General features: G+C 41.7%; 2 protein-coding genes across 5 annotated transcripts in view; one reads left to right on the top strand and one right to left on the bottom strand.

The window, feature by feature from the left end:
• TRPM5 (transient receptor potential cation channel subfamily M member 5) overlaps positions 1–4,714 on the bottom strand; it is a 48,393-nt gene extending 43,679 nt beyond the window's left edge. Inside the window, exon 1 of the mRNA XM_069016944.1 lies at positions 4,615–4,714. The gene's annotated coding sequence lies outside the window, so the exon portion shown is untranslated. The remainder of the gene's footprint in view (positions 1–4,614) is intronic.
• Positions 4,715–16,136: 11,422 nt separating this feature from the next.
• The window catches only part of KCNQ1 (potassium voltage-gated channel subfamily Q member 1), a 337,731-nt gene continuing 334,735 nt past the window's right edge, over positions 16,137–19,132 (top strand). For all 4 annotated transcript variants that reach the window (XM_069016938.1, XM_069016940.1, XM_069016939.1 and 1 more), the window contains exon 1: positions 16,137–16,602. In XM_069016938.1, coding sequence (XP_068873039.1) covers positions 16,205–16,602 — 398 coding nt within the window. In that variant the 5' untranslated portion in view covers positions 16,137–16,204. The remainder of the gene's footprint in view (positions 16,603–19,132) is intronic.

Below are 19,132 nucleotides of genomic sequence, written 5' to 3'. Positions count from 1 at the left end.
TGAAGGAGCGTAGGCTTTGTTTGAACATTTCTAGGGGTATGGCTCTGGAGCCGGATCCTTCCTGTAATTGCCAGGACACAAGGATGGGAAGCAAACCAACTGTTCGAGGGAGTCTTCCCGTTGTTTTCTAGGAGAGTGGGTAGTACTTTGGTTGGGGTAGGGTTAGCACCAGTGTTTAACAAATGAATGTGCAAAATGCTAATGCAAATATAGGTACTCGGTCTTTTTGTTTCTGTCTTCATTTGCTTAACAAAGTGAAGAGGACCAGAGGCTGTTTGAATAATGTACTTTTAGTAAATCTGAAGAAATTTGCATTTGGATGTCAGCCAGCAAATTTCATACAAGTGGATTTATTCTGGGGAGAAAACCTGAGAGGGTGGAGAGGTGATAAAAGGGAAATGTAGACATCAGGGAAGTAAACAATGTAAGGAGCAGATGGATCTGATGAGAGACAACACACAGCAAGCTGTTCGATGAAAATAAAGGAATTGGCAGTGCTTGCATAGCACGTTGTATACGGGGTGTGTGGGGAGGTTGACACCGGCTTCAAATACTCCTGGACCTTCCCTGCTCTGTTCCCACAGCATGGCATGTTACTTTGAAGCTGTGCCAGCACAACTCCTTGTGTGGCCTCACAGTGAATCAGACTGAGTTCACATAAAAAAGAACTCATTTTTGCCAGGTCATTTTTCAGCAAAATCAGTTCACTAATGTGGTGTACAGCATGCTACACAACTCTCTGGAAATAATGTGTTGAGAAACCACAGCCATAGTTCATACTGAAAGGAAATACAAGAAATTTGGGATAGTTCCAGTTCAAAACAAGTGCTTCAGGAACGGCAATGCACAGACAAGGCAGACAAAACCACAACTGAAAATTTTAGTTTAAACTGGATTGGACATGGACATGGGTAAATAAATACTGCTGAAAGCAAAGGACACAAAAACAGAACTCAAAGCCGAAATATTAGAAAATAGAAAGGACTGCCACTTGGGAAATGGAAAGACTTAAAATAACTTAGGGTGGTTTTCCCCAGATCAGCTTGTTAGGAGCTTAATATATCCTACTTGTACAATCTGCAAAAGTTCACAAATGTTTCTCTTGATGCCAACAGCTGGCTTCACAAAATTAGCTCCTAGCACTAAGCTCATACCAATCTTTAGCTATGCTAAAATAATCTTTACTTCTTTTCCAGTTTGTCATCTGTGCAATTTTTTTTTTTTCAATTTCATGCCTGTAGACATGCATTCTTTTATAGAAAAAACTGTTTTTACAATGGGGAAAAAACCCTTTGCTGTGTTTCCTTGTGTGGCTACTTTCATGGTCTCATGTTTACAACTGCTTGCTCAGTGCTTCAGGCAAATTTTGTAAGCTTGAAGGGGAAATTTATTCAAAACCAAGAAGCTCTTTTGCATAAGCCATACAAAAATATACTTTGAATATTCAAAACCTTAGGAAAATAACTTAGATTGCTTTGTTTCTTAAATATAACAAAACTGCAGACACAGTTCTGAACTTAGTACATTGTGCAAAAATTGTATTGGCAAAATGGTTCATCAACTGTTCTAAGTTTTTCCTTTATTAGACACGAATTGCTGTCTGTCTTTGCCACTAACTGCAAAACTGAAGTTGTGTTTGGATGTGCCTGTGACTTGCAGAAAACCTTGGACTTAAGCACCTGAGTTCACTGGGCTGTGTTGCACCTTTAGAAATCAGACCCCCTGAAGGCAATATAATGTATTTTTTTGATCTTTTTTTCCCCCAGAAATTTGGGGTGCCTGCATACAGCAAGCCTGCCAACCCTAGATTTTAAGTATATGTCTGTTTCCCTCTACAAGGAAGCCTGCTCCTTCTTTTTTCCTCTGGGTAGTACTGATTTTTTTAACCCACAGGTGCAGCAAATCACAGCCAATTTGCTCTTTGGCTCTCCTCCTCAGGTTACTTATCAGATAGGTTCCAATCTGATCCAAATGAACCAGGAATTTATACAACTTCAAGGCACAAAAAACTGTCTAAAGTTGGTATAGAGATGAAAATGGTTGACCTAAGGCTTTTAAGGACTGCTTCAGTGTATAAGAGAAAGAGGGACCTTCCTTACTCTTATGTGTTTGGGAAACACAAGAACGTCTCTTCCTACAGCTGAACAAGGGGCATGTGCTGGTACAAGGATTCAAAGTCTGTCAAACTCACTATGCTTTTTTCCCTCTCTATTTCTACAGTGTATAACAGTGCTGGGGAGGGTTGGGGTTTGGAGGGGCAGGTTTTGTCTGTGTCCAATACCTGTACGTCCAAGATGCTGTGATGAGAGAAAAAACCAAACCAAACCAAAAAAATCCGATGTCAATCCAGTTTCTATAGCTGGAACTCCACAGAGAGGTGGATAGAGAGATGCCATTGCTTCTGGAAGTGCAGGGTTCTGTTTCATCATCACAGCCATTTAGTTAAAGATCTTGAATGCAGATGCTACACAGGAACAAGTTTTAGTGGGATGCCTTACTCTTACACTTGTCACACAGGCAAGGATCTTCTCTAGGCAATGGAATACTTTAGATGTTGTAGGTAAAAGGGGTGATGAATTTTTAGCTGACGCAAAAAGATTTTTAAAAATTCCCAGTTACTCCAAGTAACCCATATGATCAAGATCAAGTAAAACACCCTTAATAATTATATAAAACCAGAGTGTACTTACACAGGTACTTCCTGGTGCTGTCAAAGGTTTCCTCAGACAATCAGAGAGAAGCTTCAACTGGCCACTCTGACCAGTAAGCTTTTTATTCCTGGAATTTAAAAGGTTTCACACTCGCTGATAGATCCATGATCCATCTCGTAGGTTATGTCACAGTGTGGGGCTATCCAGGAGTCAAGAGCTGAGAAGAGCACTTCTGTATTTACTACAGTGTCAGAGGTGCTCATGTGTGAAATTTAACAGAATTCCTATCAATATTTCTGCTATAAAGTTGAATGACAACACAGTTGTGGTACAGATCTTACAATTACAAGAGTGTGGAGCAATGTATTGAGGATGTAACAGTGCTCTTTACATTTGTTTAAAAAAAAAAGAGCAAAATCCACAAAGATGAACATGTAACTTCCAGCTAATGACAGAATGCAAGCCTAGAAAAGATAAAAAATCACTTTCTCATTTGCCACACCTCTCATAAAACAACTGAAAACTAGAACCCTATGGAATTATGCAAAGTTAATGCAAATTAATACAAAGTTAAAAAGTAGCTATAGAAATGTGCAATTTCCACAATTGCTATCAATATCTTCCACCCTATTCCACATTGACTGTGATTCTAATACTGATGAAACTAAAACATATGTAGCTGCATAATACTAAATATAAAATTGAAGTAGGTTACATACTCATCTGGGGTGGTACTAATTGCCAGATATTGTTTACTTCTATGAAGGTCTTAAAAAGCCTGTTTTGAAGATAATAGACTTAGTACTCTGAGAATGCATGTACCTAATTTTATTGACATGGGTAGTTCCCTTGAGCTGCCCCTAAGAACCCAAAAAAAAATATGCAGAGTTGAAATAATTTACCACAGACCAGGATGATTTTCACCTTTATCATTTACTGACTTTATTTTTCAAAATTCACTGGGAGAAGAAGATTTCCCCGATGAAGATGAAGAGTTAATGAAGCATAAATTCAGCCAAACTCCGGTTTGTCAGCATTTCTGGCTGTGTTCCCTGTGATCCTGTCTGAATATAGAATTTTTACACAGAGTTGACTGCCTTTTATCAGAAACCATCGAATAAAGAGGGCTTTTTCTACCTTAATTCTCTCATCCAGCATTTAGATAATCAGCTGTTCTGAACACAACCTTGTAAAATAAAATTTACAGGAAAAGCTTAGAAAATCAAATATTAGACAGAACCAAAGGTGTCATCGGCACCCCAAGATACTGCTGGGAATTGTCTTCAAGGGCTGAGGATGAGAACAGCAACTACATGAAAGAAGAAGGCAGAGCAGCACAAAGAAAAGTTGTTAGTGCATATTCACATCCTAAAATCGTGGGGCTGGTGGGAGAATCCCAGAGAGTAGGAACCTACAGTGCAGAAAGCAGAGGTCAGGGGTCCACCTCTGTACTTTGCTGTCTCAGAAAGAGCTGTATAGTAGATGGCTGCCTGACTGTAATAGTTCTGCAGTCTGCTCATACCAGGCCAAAATAGCATGCAAGGATCAGCTAAATACAAGAGTCTGTGAAGATTATTCCTAGTGCAAGCTAAAAAGTTGTCTAAAGAGTGGAGAGTGCAGTAGGGGAATGCTGCTGCTGTCTAATTGAAGAGCAGGGCAAATACAGTAAGTCAGCTATCATTTATCTCAGGAAACCAGAGTACTGAACAGAAAACACCACTGCTGAAAGTGATGACAGACAAGGGACAGCAACACACAGTTTATGAAATTACTGATACAGAAATTCTTAAAGTTTTACATATACTTCATTATTCAGGGAGAAGAGAGTGGCAATGATTGGTTTATATCACTGAGGATTACTGGCAGATGATGCAGGGGAAAGAAAACTTAGACTAAGCAATGATCTCTTCTCAGGTGAATCACAAGCTTCTCTTAACATATACAGAATATTTCGTGATCCTACCTGCTGGCTGTCCTTTGCAACAAGCAAGGCCATCCACCTGCAGGGCTGGAGATGCACTGAGGTGGCTTTTATTTGCTGCTGTTCTCTTTTCCTGTTTGGGAAGATGAAGATGTTGCCAGTGTACTCAGCACACTGGTCCCTGTGACAATGAAAGTAAACGTTGCTGGTGTAGAATGGTAGCAACAGCTCTTCTCTGGGATGGAAATAAGCTCTGTGGAATGGATGGAGATGCAAATAATTAGCAATTCTCTCCAGCAGTAGTGGAGCATAGAGGTATCAGGAACAAACAAGCAGGTGTGGACTTAACTGTGAATGTATTTTCTAAATTAACTTTTCAAATTTTTGCAATAACTTGGATGTTGAGTAACTGCATCAATAACTAATCCTTCACTCCCTTTGAGAAGAGTCATGTGCTTTCCCAAGCTACAGAAATCTTTAACAAATTTCCCAAAGCACAGATTTGTAGTCAAGGTGCTCTCTCAATAATTTAGGTTTCCAAAGCAACTGTCCTCTTATCCTCACTGATAACTTTAAATTTTGGTGCACAGGATCTCAGCCTTAAAAATGAATTTTTTTAAGGATTTGTTTTGTATTTAGAGTAAAAATGTTACATCATGATGCTTCCTTAGGTAACTTGCCTGTGGGCCTTTCTTGATATATAACAGACCACATTTGGTATAAATTATTGCAGCTCAATTATTGGTATAAATTATTGATGACGGTGAATAAAAGCTGCTTTGAAGAAATCAAAGATATGCCCAACTCTTTCATGATTATAGTAATATGTTTCTTCAAATATTTTTGTCCTTCAATATGAAAATAAGGTGTATGGTTCCTATATGTTTGTACTGGGGCTTTGGGTTTTCTTGCATGAGTTGATATATGCCATAAATATTCCCTGTCCTTGAAACAGATTTTTCATAGGCTTTAAATTCACCTTTCTTCTGTGACTATGCATTCCTTTGTGCTTTTGTTTCTAAAACATTTAGAAAATGTATTTCTGATACATCCCTTTGATTAGACTATGAAATGACATAAACCAGTCACATATCCAAATTCTATCTGTTCAAGAGAAGAGCAGATTTTGGTTCTCTCATAATGACCTACGTAATCATTTTGGATTGCTTAAAAGTTTCCTTTGTACATCTATATGTCAGTATTTTTTAACTATCCATGTTTCTGTTCATGCTTATATTTCTAGGAATACAACAGTGTTAAATTCCGTAACATCACAGTCATAAAAAGTCTTTGATCTTTGTTACAGCAGTGACAGTAGCTTGAAGCATAAAACCCTGAAATGAAGCAGGACCTTAATCAAGAAATGTTCTCTGAAAGTGTTGAAGTTACTGGCTACTTTTGTCCAGGCTTGAGTAATGCTTTGTCAGAAAGCAGTAGGTGCAGGGACTGTGAAAGTCACAGCCCAAGCAGAAGTTTCCCTCCAACTCAGACATGAGTGGTTTGCTTTGTTTAATCTACAGTTAAGGAGCAACACTGGGTCTGAGGCTAAACTGCACCAGACCCTGATTAAGACCATCTCAGTCCCTCCTGGACTGTTACACTCTACAAGTGGTTCTGTTGAAATCCTGTATGTCTTTATCTTTTTAAGTACTATTTAAACACCAGTATTCTGTGAGGTTAACTTCTATTTGCATGTTCTCCCTTCTGCTCAAAACAGATGTGTTTATTATTAACCCATTTCCTAGACAGTTCCATTAACTTTTCTGGAGAATCCCAGTAAGACTTGCTGGCCACTCTGACCTGTCATCACACCTGTACATCTATCTCCCTTCCTGGTAGCTTTCCAACCTCAATGCCAATCTGCTAAGAGGGAAATAGTGCTTCAGTATAAGATTCATAATTGATTACTATCTTACAGATGCCTGAGATTAAAAATTTTGCAAGCTGCTGACTGCACCTGCAAATTCATGACACTGTTTATTCAGCTCTTTCCACTGCCTTGCTCACCCTGTCAGTGCACATGCAATGAATTATTACTAACATTCCTTTATCTTATGGGGTGGAACTTTCATTGGAATGTTCATTGCATTGAACTGTGCCTTCTAACATAAAATCTGAGTTTCTGTATCCTCAGCAGATTCCCATTTCTTCCCCTCTGATTATTAAAACCAGCCATTGATGTGGTGATGGGCCGTGTTTGGGTGGTTTTTGTGTGGAACGGCTGGCCTGTAACTTAAAAAAAATAGGTGTTATCAGCGACACTGAAGTCTTTTACAATGTAGCTGATAACCCAGGTTATGTCCCTTTCCAAGTTTGTTCACATGGTGAAGTTTCATCAAGAGAAAACACAAGGAAGAGGAAGAATCTCTGTGTGGCACCAGCAACAATTTAAGCGTGCATTCAAGTTTGTGTTTCCATTCAAAATACGTCGTCTTTATTAAAAAATCCAGTGTTCTTAGTTCTGTCTGCACTCCAGAATTTTGTGCAGTGTTCCAAAGCACCCCTACCTTTATAGTGACTGTTTCTGCTTCTCTTCTTCCCCAGAAAATCCGAGTGTTTAACCTGCAACCTCATTTATCATCACGGCTACAAAGGAGGACAGTGCTATTATCCTGAGAACCTGTGGCACAAATAAGAACAATGACACACCAGAGGTCACACAGGAAGTCTGTGGGAGAACTGGGTGCTGAACTCTGGTCATTCAAGTCCAAGGGTAGAGACTGGAACTTTCCTCTTTGATGGAGGACTGAACATACTTTCTTAAATTCAATATATTTACAGGTATTTGATCCTCTCTTTGATAATTCTTGTTATTCATTATGCAAATATGGGTAATGTATCAAGTTAGTCCAATTAGTCTTCCTTTTTCTTAATGTGAAAAATATTTTTATTTAATTTGCCATTTATTTAGTAGGAGGAATTATACATGTTAGGAAAATCTTTATGTCTATTACGAGAAATATCTACCAAAAAAATGAAGCAAAACACCTGTTGCCTTCTAAGCCAGACCAGATAATCTTGACACTTCAGCCACTAGAGGGACCTCCAGGAATAGAATATACAAAAACAGACTCCACAAAAACATTTGAAGTATTAGGTGCCTTGAAAGAAAAACAAAAAAGCTTTGCAGACCAAAGAGTTTGTTTATTATGAGGTCTGAAATAACAGGAAACATAAATTAACTAATTATTTTGTAAATTTTGTCAAGAAAAAGCAACTTTTCTGCTGGGAGGATATGAGTTTGGTGGGCTGTTTCCTCTTCACTGACTTGGTGAGGCTAGCACACCTGCTTTGAAGAGGCTTGTAATTTACCAGTAAGGTTATGGATTGTTCTTTTGGGCTGTACAAAGCAAACGAAGTCACTCTTCCCAGAGTTTCTGAGAAGAATATGATTTGGATGTGGTGCAGACAGTCTGAAATCAGTAAGCTTATTTTCCCGCTGAGCAGTACTTTAGCAGAGCCCTCAAGGAATGTCAAATTTTAACAGCAGTTTAATAGCCCAATTAACAAATGTTAATGCCTTGCCATGCATGCAAATGGTCTCTAAAAAGTAGTTATGCTGCCGCTTGGGTCACTGGATTTGTAATTAGCCATCAATCAGGGCAATGACAAGGGTGCTCTAATGTTCCCTTTTTCACTTCCGCCAAAATACAGAGAGAGCTGTGGTGTTCCTCACGCACAAAGTTTTGGGGCTCCGCAAGCTCAGGAAGCTTCAGCTTTAGCATCTCCACTGTAAAACACGAAATCTTGCAGAGCAACTGTGCTTTTGAGACACTGGAGATGAGGACACAGAGATAAGAACTGCAGTTAACCCGATTAGAGAAAGGTCAGGCATGTCTCTAGAATTTGGCATTAAATCCCAACTATGGAACAGGTTAAAAGAATTTTTGCAAGACTTTGAATTACATTGCATTGTTTAGCTTTACCTTTTAGAATGGTCCTAGTGAAATGAAAACACTTATTTTGTGAGATGAAAGCAACCTGAAATTCCAGTTTGGCAGAGCTGATTGTTGCACAGGTCTCCTGTGGTCTATCCACTGAGTTTTATAATTTCCAATTTGTTTGCCTTGAGAGGTTACTCGTTGAGAAAAGGTGTAGTGGCAGGTAGGAGACATTGCTAGTACCTTTTCTATTACTCTTTGTTGTGTGGTCGGGGGTTTTTTGAGGTGTTAGAAAGCTTTTTGATGCATTATTGTTTGAAAAACCTTTGCTTCTGCCACAGAGTTAGCATTAAATTCCTTCATTGCACTTGTATAACCTCCCACTGAAGTTTTCCAGTGACCTACCTGCAATTAAAAGACACATTCAGCTGCAGGCTTAACTGTCAGACTGATGATGCTTGACATGAGAAGTGGGTTGCCAAGTGGGTCCTGCTGAAGAAGAATGATTATCTGTCCCATGCCATTCCACACACGTAAAGTGGGATATTATACGTTACAGATTAACGTGCAGGAAGTGTTCCTGGACCAGGAAGAGATTTGGCGATAGCTAGTGATTTCTTTCTCAGCTGCTAAGAGTGAAACCCTTCCTGAAATACCAGGACTTCCTTTCATTAAGAGTAGTTCCCTCCACAAGCAACTATGGGGCAAAAATTTGGGGGGTATTTCAGAATTTCAGTTAATTCTTTTGGAGCTTACTCAATAGTGTCGCTTGATTCTGATTTTAGCCTAACAAAGAGAAGGTTTGTGACTAATGTGAGGAGGAGAATTTGCTTTTGATGCAAGAAGATGATGTAACAATCTCTTCATTTGGAGAATGTTGTTAGTCACTGTGCCCTCAGAGTGACTGCTGGCCTGTGTAAGAATGTGCACGCTGAATCCTGTGTGGCATTGTGTGAGCAAGCAAATGCCTGCTGAGTCTCACGTGCTCCTGACATTAAAATACACCACATCTGCCTTAATGATGAAAATGAATGTTGCAGGATTTTGTCAGCCTCTTTAGTTTTCTCTTTTGGAGTAATGCCTAAAAGAATCCTCTTCAGTGACGAAAATTGCTCAAAAATTAACTACATTAAAGAACTCAGGAGGACAAGACACTACGGGCAGCTGTTGAAACAGACTGGAGAGGCTACACGTGCATGGGTACCAAGTGTATCTGGCACAAGGTCCCCTAAAGGTATCCCCTCTTACTTTTATCAGGCTTTCACAAGTTTTACATTTTAATTTTTCCTACTGCCACTTTGTTGAAGATTTACAAAGAGGTGGGGAGCGGGAAGGAAATGTTGAGAGGGATGTTTCCAAACTGTGATGCACCAGAGGAGTACAGTCACAATTCTAGCACCACTTTTTTTTTTCTTATTGCCCATGAGCCCTTCAATGGCTCTGCCCTGAAGTCCTGCTGCTGAACAAGTAAACATTTAGGGCCTGAATTCTTCAGACTCACACATGGAAGATCTCGGTCAGCCAAGAACAAGAGCACATAGAACAGGCTAACATTGTCGAAAAAATTCTGATCTTTATTGACAAAAACCAAAATTCCAGTTGGCTGGTACTGGCATTTCCTAAAAATTGATGTTCTTTAACAAGAAAAATGAAGAGTCTACCAAGGTTTTTGCCTCAGTCTTCAATGGTAACCTCTTTTCTTACAGCTCTGGAGTGGATGGAGAGCAGGATGGGGACTGGGGGAGCAAAGTCCCTAGAACTGTAATAAAGATCAGGTTCATAACCACCTGAGGAACCTGAATGTACATAAGTCCATGGGACCCAATGAGATGCATCACAGAGTCCTGAGGGAATTGGCTGATGCAGTTGCCAAGCCATTCTCTGTGATACTCGAAAAGTCCTGGCTGTCAGGTGAAGTGTCATGTGGCTGGAGAAAGGGAAATATTGCACCCATCTTTAAAAAGAGTAGGAAGGAGGACCCTGGGAGGACCTGTTTCCCTCACCTTCGTGCTTGGGAAGATCCTGGAACAGATCCTCATAGAAGCAATGCTAAGGCACGTGAAGAACCGGGAGGTGTTTGAGACAGCCAGCATGGCTTCACCCAGGGCTAATCCTGCCTGACCGACCTAATGGCCTTCTGTGATGGAGTGCCCACACCAGTGGACAAGGGAAGGGATACAAGCTTCTCATTTGACATGAAGGAATGTCATTTATCTGGATTTCTGTAAAGCCTTTGGCATGGTCCCCCCACAACATCCTTCGTTCTAAATTGGACACTGGTTCAATGAGTAGACAATGAGGTGAATACGGAATTGGCTGGATAGCTGCATCCAGAGGGTAGAGATCAATGGCTCAGAGTTCCCAATGTGTTTGAAAACAAAACAAAAAAACTGTTTGTGAGGCATAAACCTAGATATATTCTCAGAGACTTTCTTCACTTTAGGACTTCAAACCTGAGCATTGGTGGACAGTAACATTCTTTCCCAGAACAGCACCAATATGCTTTAAAATCCCATGAAACAATGTAAACACATAATACAAATGTAGGCCTAACCATGCCACTTGGATAGCATTCAAACAGATAATGCTAATCAGGGTTGTCAGCAGGACTGCATAGCCTCCATACGCAGGATATCTGGTGCGTGCCACTCGCTATCTCCTGCAGCGTTATTTCTCTCTGCTGCCCAGATTCCTGAACATACTGCATCCACAGTTAAAAATAACCCCACAGTAAAGAAGGGAGGGAATTAAAGGACACTTTAAACTTTCTGAACAGAATACTATCTGCTCTTTTCCATCTTCTCCATTTGTCTTGAAAGTGACCGACAGAAAAGCAGACTGCATAAACACCTGTTGAAGTGTGTCTTTTTTGACAGTGATTAGTCTACTAAGAAGTGATTAATTAATGTGATCTCTGACTTATGATTGATTAACAAATAACAGGTTAGATTTCTCCTCCTTCATGAAGTCGTTTCAAGTGGAGGAACATGGGTTTCATTTTGTTTTCCCACATCCCATTCTATCTGTAGATATTTAATTGCCACTGAAGGCAGCATTTCAGAATAGCTGAGGCTGTATTATCCAGTTTTCAGGAAACAATTTACTGAGCATATGATCCAGGACATACTTTGCCCATCAACCAGGCTGCTGTGATCTCTGTCATCCTTAAGGATGAACATGCCCTGTGTCTTTCACAGCAGCACTTGTCCTAACTACCAGCACTGTACCGTGGGGCTTTTTGAATGATTGGCAAAGGTGTCACATTCCCTAGACATTCTTCCCTCATACTTCATGATGATACCACTGCTTTTGTTGACTCCCAGGAAGCCTAGATAGCCATGCTTAACCCAAACTGCAGGTAGAGCAATGCCAAGGCAACTGTGGATCTTACTGACCAAGAAAGCTGGGGAAAGTTCACTGGAAGGAAGAAGCTGATGGTCAGTGTTTTGGGGCATGCTGCAGCTCCAAATACCTTACACTCTCTGCATCTGGAGTTTCTGCTGCTGTGCTAAGTTGTTTGACTAGCACTGCCTGCCAACAGGGAAAACCTGCTGGATTTATACATGAGAAGCATGGATGTATTCAAGAGCCTGTAACAAAGATTTTGCTTAAATTTAAAACCTAGAGATAATTACATAAAAGCATCTGAGTTGTATATTAATAGATTTGGATTAGTTAAAAATAATGGCAGATAAGATTATCAAGCTGTCCAATGGAAAATGTCTACATGTACTCAGAAAATCGTTCTTAACTGAAACTTGATGAATGGATGAGAATTTACCTATATCTCCCCATCTCCCTGCTGAATTGGCTAAGCCGTAGTCATCCCAGGATTTAAAAAGTGAAGCAAACCCTGGTGTCTATTTCCACTTGCTTTTGTTTTGAATCTTACAGCTGAGGTTTATTTGTCCAACACATTATTGTTGTGTTTTCAAACTCTTCTTTGTGTCTGATGTCTAAGTACTTAGTAGTTTTGTAGCTTTTATTAGGAATGTTTTTTAAGTTACAATGAGTCTGTGAGCAGAATTTTTTAATTGATAGAGAATATTTCAAAAGTTTTTGTCATGCTTGGCTATATGAAAATATATAAAAAATATATAAAAAATATAGGACTTTATTCTTAGTTCAGTACTGAGTGACATTTACCTTCATAATTGACTGTGTTTTTATAATGATCTACTGACTTAGTTCAAATGTGGATTCTTCAGGAAACAGAACACAACAAAATATTTGCTCTAATTTGAGAAAATTAATTCAAAAATTGAGACAACACAACTCTCGCTTTCCTGTCCTTGAAAACTGTTACTTAACATGTCCCCTACTGTAGCTGGGCAGAAATGGAAGTGGTATTCAAAAAAAGCCCCAAACCTAATCCAAACAAAAACCATCCCACAAAGTAATCTAACAGCAAACAAGATGATTTCCAAGCCAGAGGAGAACTGGCACAACCTGTAAGCGCAACCTAAGTGTTAAAGGCTTTCAGAAGACAGAGAACATTCAGATACAAACTGCTTGTTTGAGTCTTAGCTTCCACAGGGAAGTAATCAGGCAAAAGATCAAGGTGTCTCTAACTGGCTGCAGCAATTCCTGCTTGTAAACATTCATCAGTGATTTAGCAGTGTGATCTTGCATAGCGTTCTGGCAGGCACAAAGTGAAAATATAACAAGCAATGAGCGTATCTGACACTGCATGCATAATATCAGCCATAATTTGGTACAGGAGAACAGAAACAGAGATTCAGGATGGTACAAACATTTTTTATTTACTGTAGCTCAACGGTGGGGCTTTCAGAAGTAATTTATTAGTCGTGCTTCAATTAAATGACTAGAATTGGGAGCTTTACCATCAGCTTCATTGGTGTATTATCATCATACTCTAGTGACATATGACCTCTCATGTTTAGAATCATAGTCCTTCTAAAGACATAAAGATTTAAAACAGTACTTGCAAGCTGTGAATTAAAATATCTTGGTTGTTACTCACTTCGCTGCAATTCTGTAAATACTCAAAGTAGATTAAATTATTATTATTCTAAGAAACAATTCAGCATAGTAGTTCCACCTTAATATTTAAAACCCATGTCCTCTTTATTCAGCGTATCCTCCTACTCTCTCCACTATCAAAGCCTAGATACCCAGCTCCATAAATATATTTGAACATTCATCTCCCTCCTCTTCCCATTTTTAACTCTTTCATGCATACACCACACTCTCTGGATTTTTTTCTCTTCTTCTACTTACATAGTTCTGTTGTTTTGTAAAATAAACACAATTAAGATCAAGACGTGGTTACTTAAGAAGGGGGAAAATGGGAATTTCTATTCCCACATTAAAGTATTCATCTTGAAAATGATGCAAATTATAATATGGTTTTGGTAACTTAATATACATTCCCTGCATTCTCATCACTAAGTAGTCATCTATTTGACACTTTTATTTAAGTATGCTCATGCTTGCACTTATGCCAGACATGTTTTACCATTCAGTACCTTGAACTAGCTGGCAATCATCTAACAAAATGATTTTTGCTATATAGAATAAATGTTATCATTTATCAGTAACACATTTAAAATGTAGATTTTTATTAATTCCTTGACTCCAGGGGAAAAGTGTTTAGGTATTACTAAATACTAATTTTAAATACTTTAAAATTCCTTTATTTGTAATGATTTTTGAAAGATTTAGCCAACACTGGAATTCCAACCTAAAGCCTTATGAAAATATTTCTGTCCTGAAAAACAAATCAGTATATTAGGCCATGGAATATATTTGAGACTTATTTTGTTTTGCAGTAAAACATTTATTGAAATAAACTTTGGTTGTTTGGAACAGTTTCTCATGGAACACTGAAGATCAAATTTAGATCTTATTAATTTTCTTCCCTGCTTAGCCATTTAAGTATATAATACCTCTCTAACTTTTCTTTTGCAAGGAAACTGCGTAAATAATACAGAAATTCCATTTTCTTAGGTTCAGATAGAGTGGAGTTTCTGTTCTCCGTTTTGTTAATCAGTAGATAAATAGCAACATTATGCCACAATACTTTTTAAAGATTTTGAGAAGTTTTATGAAGAGAAACATCATTTACATATGAACCTACAGCCTCTTGTTTGGCTGAACTCTGTAGGTTATGTTTTGCAGCTGGCTCCAGGATACAGCTCTGTATAAGCCAGACAATGTTATGTTGGTCTATAAAACAAAGTGGAACACTTATATAAAGAAACACATTTGTTAACTTTGATATCAAGACTTTATCAGGCTGGCCCTCAAACAGTGAGCCTTCAAGGGTAGAGATGACATTCTTTCTTCCATTAGCCATTTTTCTTGCAGGCTTGTTGCAAGAAAGAACAGTTGCTCAAAATAGACAAACTGGGCTCTATTTTGACCAGATAGAGGAAAATTTTCCTTTGAAATGCTGCTTTTATTAAGCTGGTTTGTTTTTCACGCTCTTGTGGAGTGGGGAAAAGCCAGGTTAGGACGTTGTTGGTTTAGAAACAAGTTTTGCAAAGTCTCATTCTAACACTTCTGTTTTTGTATCCCTAAGATGGAGCCAGATCCCTCCCGGGTGTAAATCAGTACAAGAGTCCACCTGTCTTTCTTGTTTACACTAGTGAAGGATCTTGCCCTGTTCCCCTACAATTCGTGCAGCCTGACATTTGAATGGAACTGCAATTAGCAGGGTTGTTTTTGTTTAACTTTATTTAGCACCTTATCTCCCTGTAACATTCTTGTCCGAGTACCAGAATCAACCATGAACTCAACATAGCACTTACTAGTGCTGTTCTATTTTGAGCTGGAAGAAAAACCCCATCAGTCCAGATCAAAGAGCACCTTTCCTTTCGCTCTAGGAATAGAAATCGTTAACTAATTGGTGCAAAAAGCCGTGACAAATCGATTCACACCACAGTTAAGGAAGTCATAACTTACTCCACCACACAGGAGTTATCCAAGGCCTCAAAATGACCTGTTCTTAATGGCCAAACATATGCAACCTTCCACAAAAACCAAAATGCTACTGGTGAGGGACCCAGCTTGTAGAGGATGCAGTTCCACAGCACTGTGTTTGCTGTGTTCTACAGTTTTCCCCGTTCCTCACCTCTTCACTCCCTTTGGTTACAATAACACGAAGGACTGCAAGACCTGTTGTTTGGGCTTGTATTTCTTGTTACTCATTTAAAAGAGAGCCTCTCGGAGGATTCTGACTCTGGCAGAGCTCTGCTGCTCCCAGGTGCTAAAATTCTGCAAAAAGGAATGGAGCAGCAGGTCCTGAAGGCTTTAAAGGTCCTAAATCTGAAGTAAGGGGCTGTACTCGAGAATCTCAAGCCACCCAGTGCCACAGTCCTGGGGAACACCGGAGTGGCTGAGAAGGCAGAAGGCCTGCTGGGCTTCTGGGTTGCTGGAAGGCTGCTCTCTGCCCTGGCAGCTCCTCACACAGGTGCGAGGCCACCTCCACGCAGCCATACCGGAGACAAGGGCACAAGTGATGCAGGCGAAGGTCAGCAATGAGGACAGTGACACTTCTGAGCGTGACACGGAGAGGGTCCAGGCGCCACGCGGAGCTCCCGCAGGTGCCGGCCGGGGGCAGCGCCTCCCGCTGGGCCGCACCGGGACTGTGCCCGGGCCCGCCCCCGCTTCCCCGCACCTTTCCCGGCCGGGGCCGCCCCGCGGGGGCCGGGCCAGCGGTGTCGGCGGCGGGACGGGGCGCCCGGCGCTGCCCGCAGCTCCCGGGGCATCGCCGCGCCGCCCCAGCCATGTCCTCCAGCTCCCCGCCGGGCGAGCCCAAGGGCCGCAGCCTGGGCCGGCTGTCGCTGCCCAGGAGAGGCAGCATGACGCCCGGCAAGAAGGCGGCGGCGCTGGAGCTGGCCGAGAGCACCCCGAACGCCCACTACGCCCCGCTGCCGGGCGCGCAGGGCGGGCAGGCGCCCGCGGGGTGCAGCCCCGCGCCGGAGCGGGAGCGGGCGCCGCGCCTGCGGAGCGAGCTGGTGGTGGTGAGCGGCGACTGCCCGCGGCCCCCCGTCAGCCTGGACCCCCGCGTCTCCATCTACAGCCTCCGCAAGCCCCTGCTGAGCCGCAGCAGCGTCCAGGGCAGGGTCTACAACTTCTTGGAGCGGCCCACGGGATGGAAGTGCTTCGTGTACCACTTCACCGTGTGAGTACCGCCCCGCTGCCGCCGGGCACCTGCTCCGCGCTCCCGTTACCGCCGCTGGAGCGCTGCCCCAGCGGTGCCGGGGGCTCCGGGGCCGCCCGCACCCGCACCCTGAGGAGCCGCTGCCGCCGGGCCCCTCCCCGCTCGTCCTCCCCCCGGAGGCGGCACAGCGGCAGCCCCGGCGGCCCCTCAAGCGCGGAGCCTTCCAGACCAGCCCGGTGCTCCGGGATTGGACATCCTGCAGATAGGGTTCTTTTGGGCTGTGGGTGGTTTGCGGGTTTTTTTTCCCCACAGGTGTGAAATAAAACAAAAGTCACCCTCCGGGGGAAAGTTTCCCTTTTTAGTTAAGAGAAATGCTGTATCTCAGGTCAGAAGCTCTAAGGTGTAGGTATCAGATACAGCAGGAGGTGGTTTCAGGCAGTTTTCTTCAGAAGGCTATCTGGGGAGTTGAAATAAGTTGTTCATACTGATGGTGGAAATGAAGTAGGCAGTAGTGTCATCCATTCTTTATTAATTTTTGATGCATGACTCCGGCTTTCTTGCAGTGACATCTGTGTGATGCCGATGCTCACTGCACAGCAGCAGTTTCTAATTGAACAGGTGCTATCGATTATCAGTGTTGCAGCTGTGTCAGGGGAGGATGAGAAACAGGTGATGCTCCTTTTCCTCGCCCCTTTTATTGCCCCTGGCTCTAACTCCTTGTGCTACCCATTACGACAGGAAGGAGATGGTGCTTGGAGCGTGTTGTTTAACTGCGGGCAGGTTGAAATTTGCTTTGTCTATAATGCTGTCTGTAGAGTGCAGTATCAAACCCAAGCCAGCAAGTGGTAGGTCTGTGGTGCACGAGCATCCCAGCAAGTGCCTCTGTGAGAAATCGGTGCCTTTCCATCGAGGTGTTGCTGAAGGCTTGCGTGACCCTTGGGCAATTGGCGTGTGTTAAATGTAGGTAAGAAGGTCAGGTAGGAACGTGGTGTGTGTTTGTTGTATTCATGCACAAACATACATGTGTACATATATCCATTACACATATACATGCTTGTTCCAACAGCTAGAGGAAAAGGCATTTTGTGGTCAAAATCCTAAGACAAAAGACACCAAAGTCAGTTTTTATGATTTTGTTATTGTATTCTGATTTTAAGTTCTATTTCTAAGTAGCTGCTATCTAAAGTCACTTCAGGATTTTGTGCTCCTGTTCCATACTGGAAGTTTCTGAGTGTTAAGGTCTTCAGGTTAAGTGGTACCAACTTTATTTTAGTGGAGGGGAAACAGCTGTCCTCTGAGTGTATGTAATTGGGGGATGACTGTGTGCAACTGCTGAGATAATTGTGGGCTGCATTCTCTTTAGCGTTATGATAATGCCATCAGATGAGAAAATGAGTAATGGCCATAATTATGAAGTGCCTAATAGCTGCGGTTGAACAACGTAAAACACTTTCAGGAATCGGAGCTCCTTTTTTTTTCCCCTCAAAAGGAGTTTTAGGCAGCTATCTCTTATGGTTTCTGACCTTTCAGGTGTCTCAAATTATGTATAGAAGGGGCAGTAAACTGTGCTCAATATCTTAACTAATCTTCTCTGAGTCTTAACAGCGAGTCTAGGAAAACTCTGAAAAAACAAAAAACAAGGTTATATTCCTTTTTCTACCTAAGGTTCTAGCCAGAGTTTTTACTTTTTTTTTTTTTGTGAGCGTTAGCAGTGTGGATTAATCCTGCCTGTGCGAGAATTAACATTTTGTGATGTGTAAGTCATTGCTTGTCTCTTCCCACAAGAGACACCCATGGTGTAAGTGTTAGCCCCAGCATTTCCCCTCTTTCCAGAACCCTTCTGATGTAAAGACGAATGACAGTGGCAGTAAATATTCTCAAGCCTCATACTAAGCGTTGTTCAAATTCCTTAGGGCACTGAAGAGACAGAAGAGGGTACTGACACCCTTGTGTGTTTCTTGCAAGGCAATCTGCAAGTACCGTGTAGGCAGCTTCACTCTGATTCCCACCAGCAGAGGGAATTGAGGCTTTACTGTTCTCAGCCATCCCACTTTCTCCTTCTTTTTGTGGAACATAAGCTTTTGTGCTTGTCAAATCATGGTTTAAGTTACTGATCTTTGGCCCGTACTTCTGCTCTCTTTCTGAGCTCCCAAAACAACTTTCTGCTGTGCCAAGGAATGCTCTGTTTGGAGTACAATCCCTGCCAGCCAGGTGCTGAGTATTGGCAGATGAATAGTTGCTCCAGAGCAGAAGTTTGTTGCTAAAATTAACTGACAAGGCAGATTTGTCTGATTCAGAGAAACTGTTGTGTCCCAGCGTCTCCTCGGGAGGAGGCACGGGACTTGCTTTGTGCAGACAGTTGGTTACAAGGGATGAGGTGCAGGGCTGGGAAGGACTTGGAGTCATAGGACACACACAGAGAGGTGTGCATGTTCTTCTTTCCCACTGGAGGAAGTACTTGGTTGTTCTATTGTCAGCATACAAACAAGTCACTCAATAGAACACTGAGCTGCGTTTTACCTTGGGGTGTCCAAGGACCCTGGTGGTTGTC

This window comes from Aphelocoma coerulescens, chromosome 5 (assembly GCF_041296385.1).
Source record: "Aphelocoma coerulescens isolate FSJ_1873_10779 chromosome 5, UR_Acoe_1.0, whole genome shotgun sequence".
Lineage (NCBI taxonomy): Eukaryota > Metazoa > Chordata > Aves > Passeriformes > Corvidae > Aphelocoma > Aphelocoma coerulescens.
Note: the sequence above shows the minus strand (reverse complement) of the source record. Positions and strands in the feature narration are given on the sequence as shown.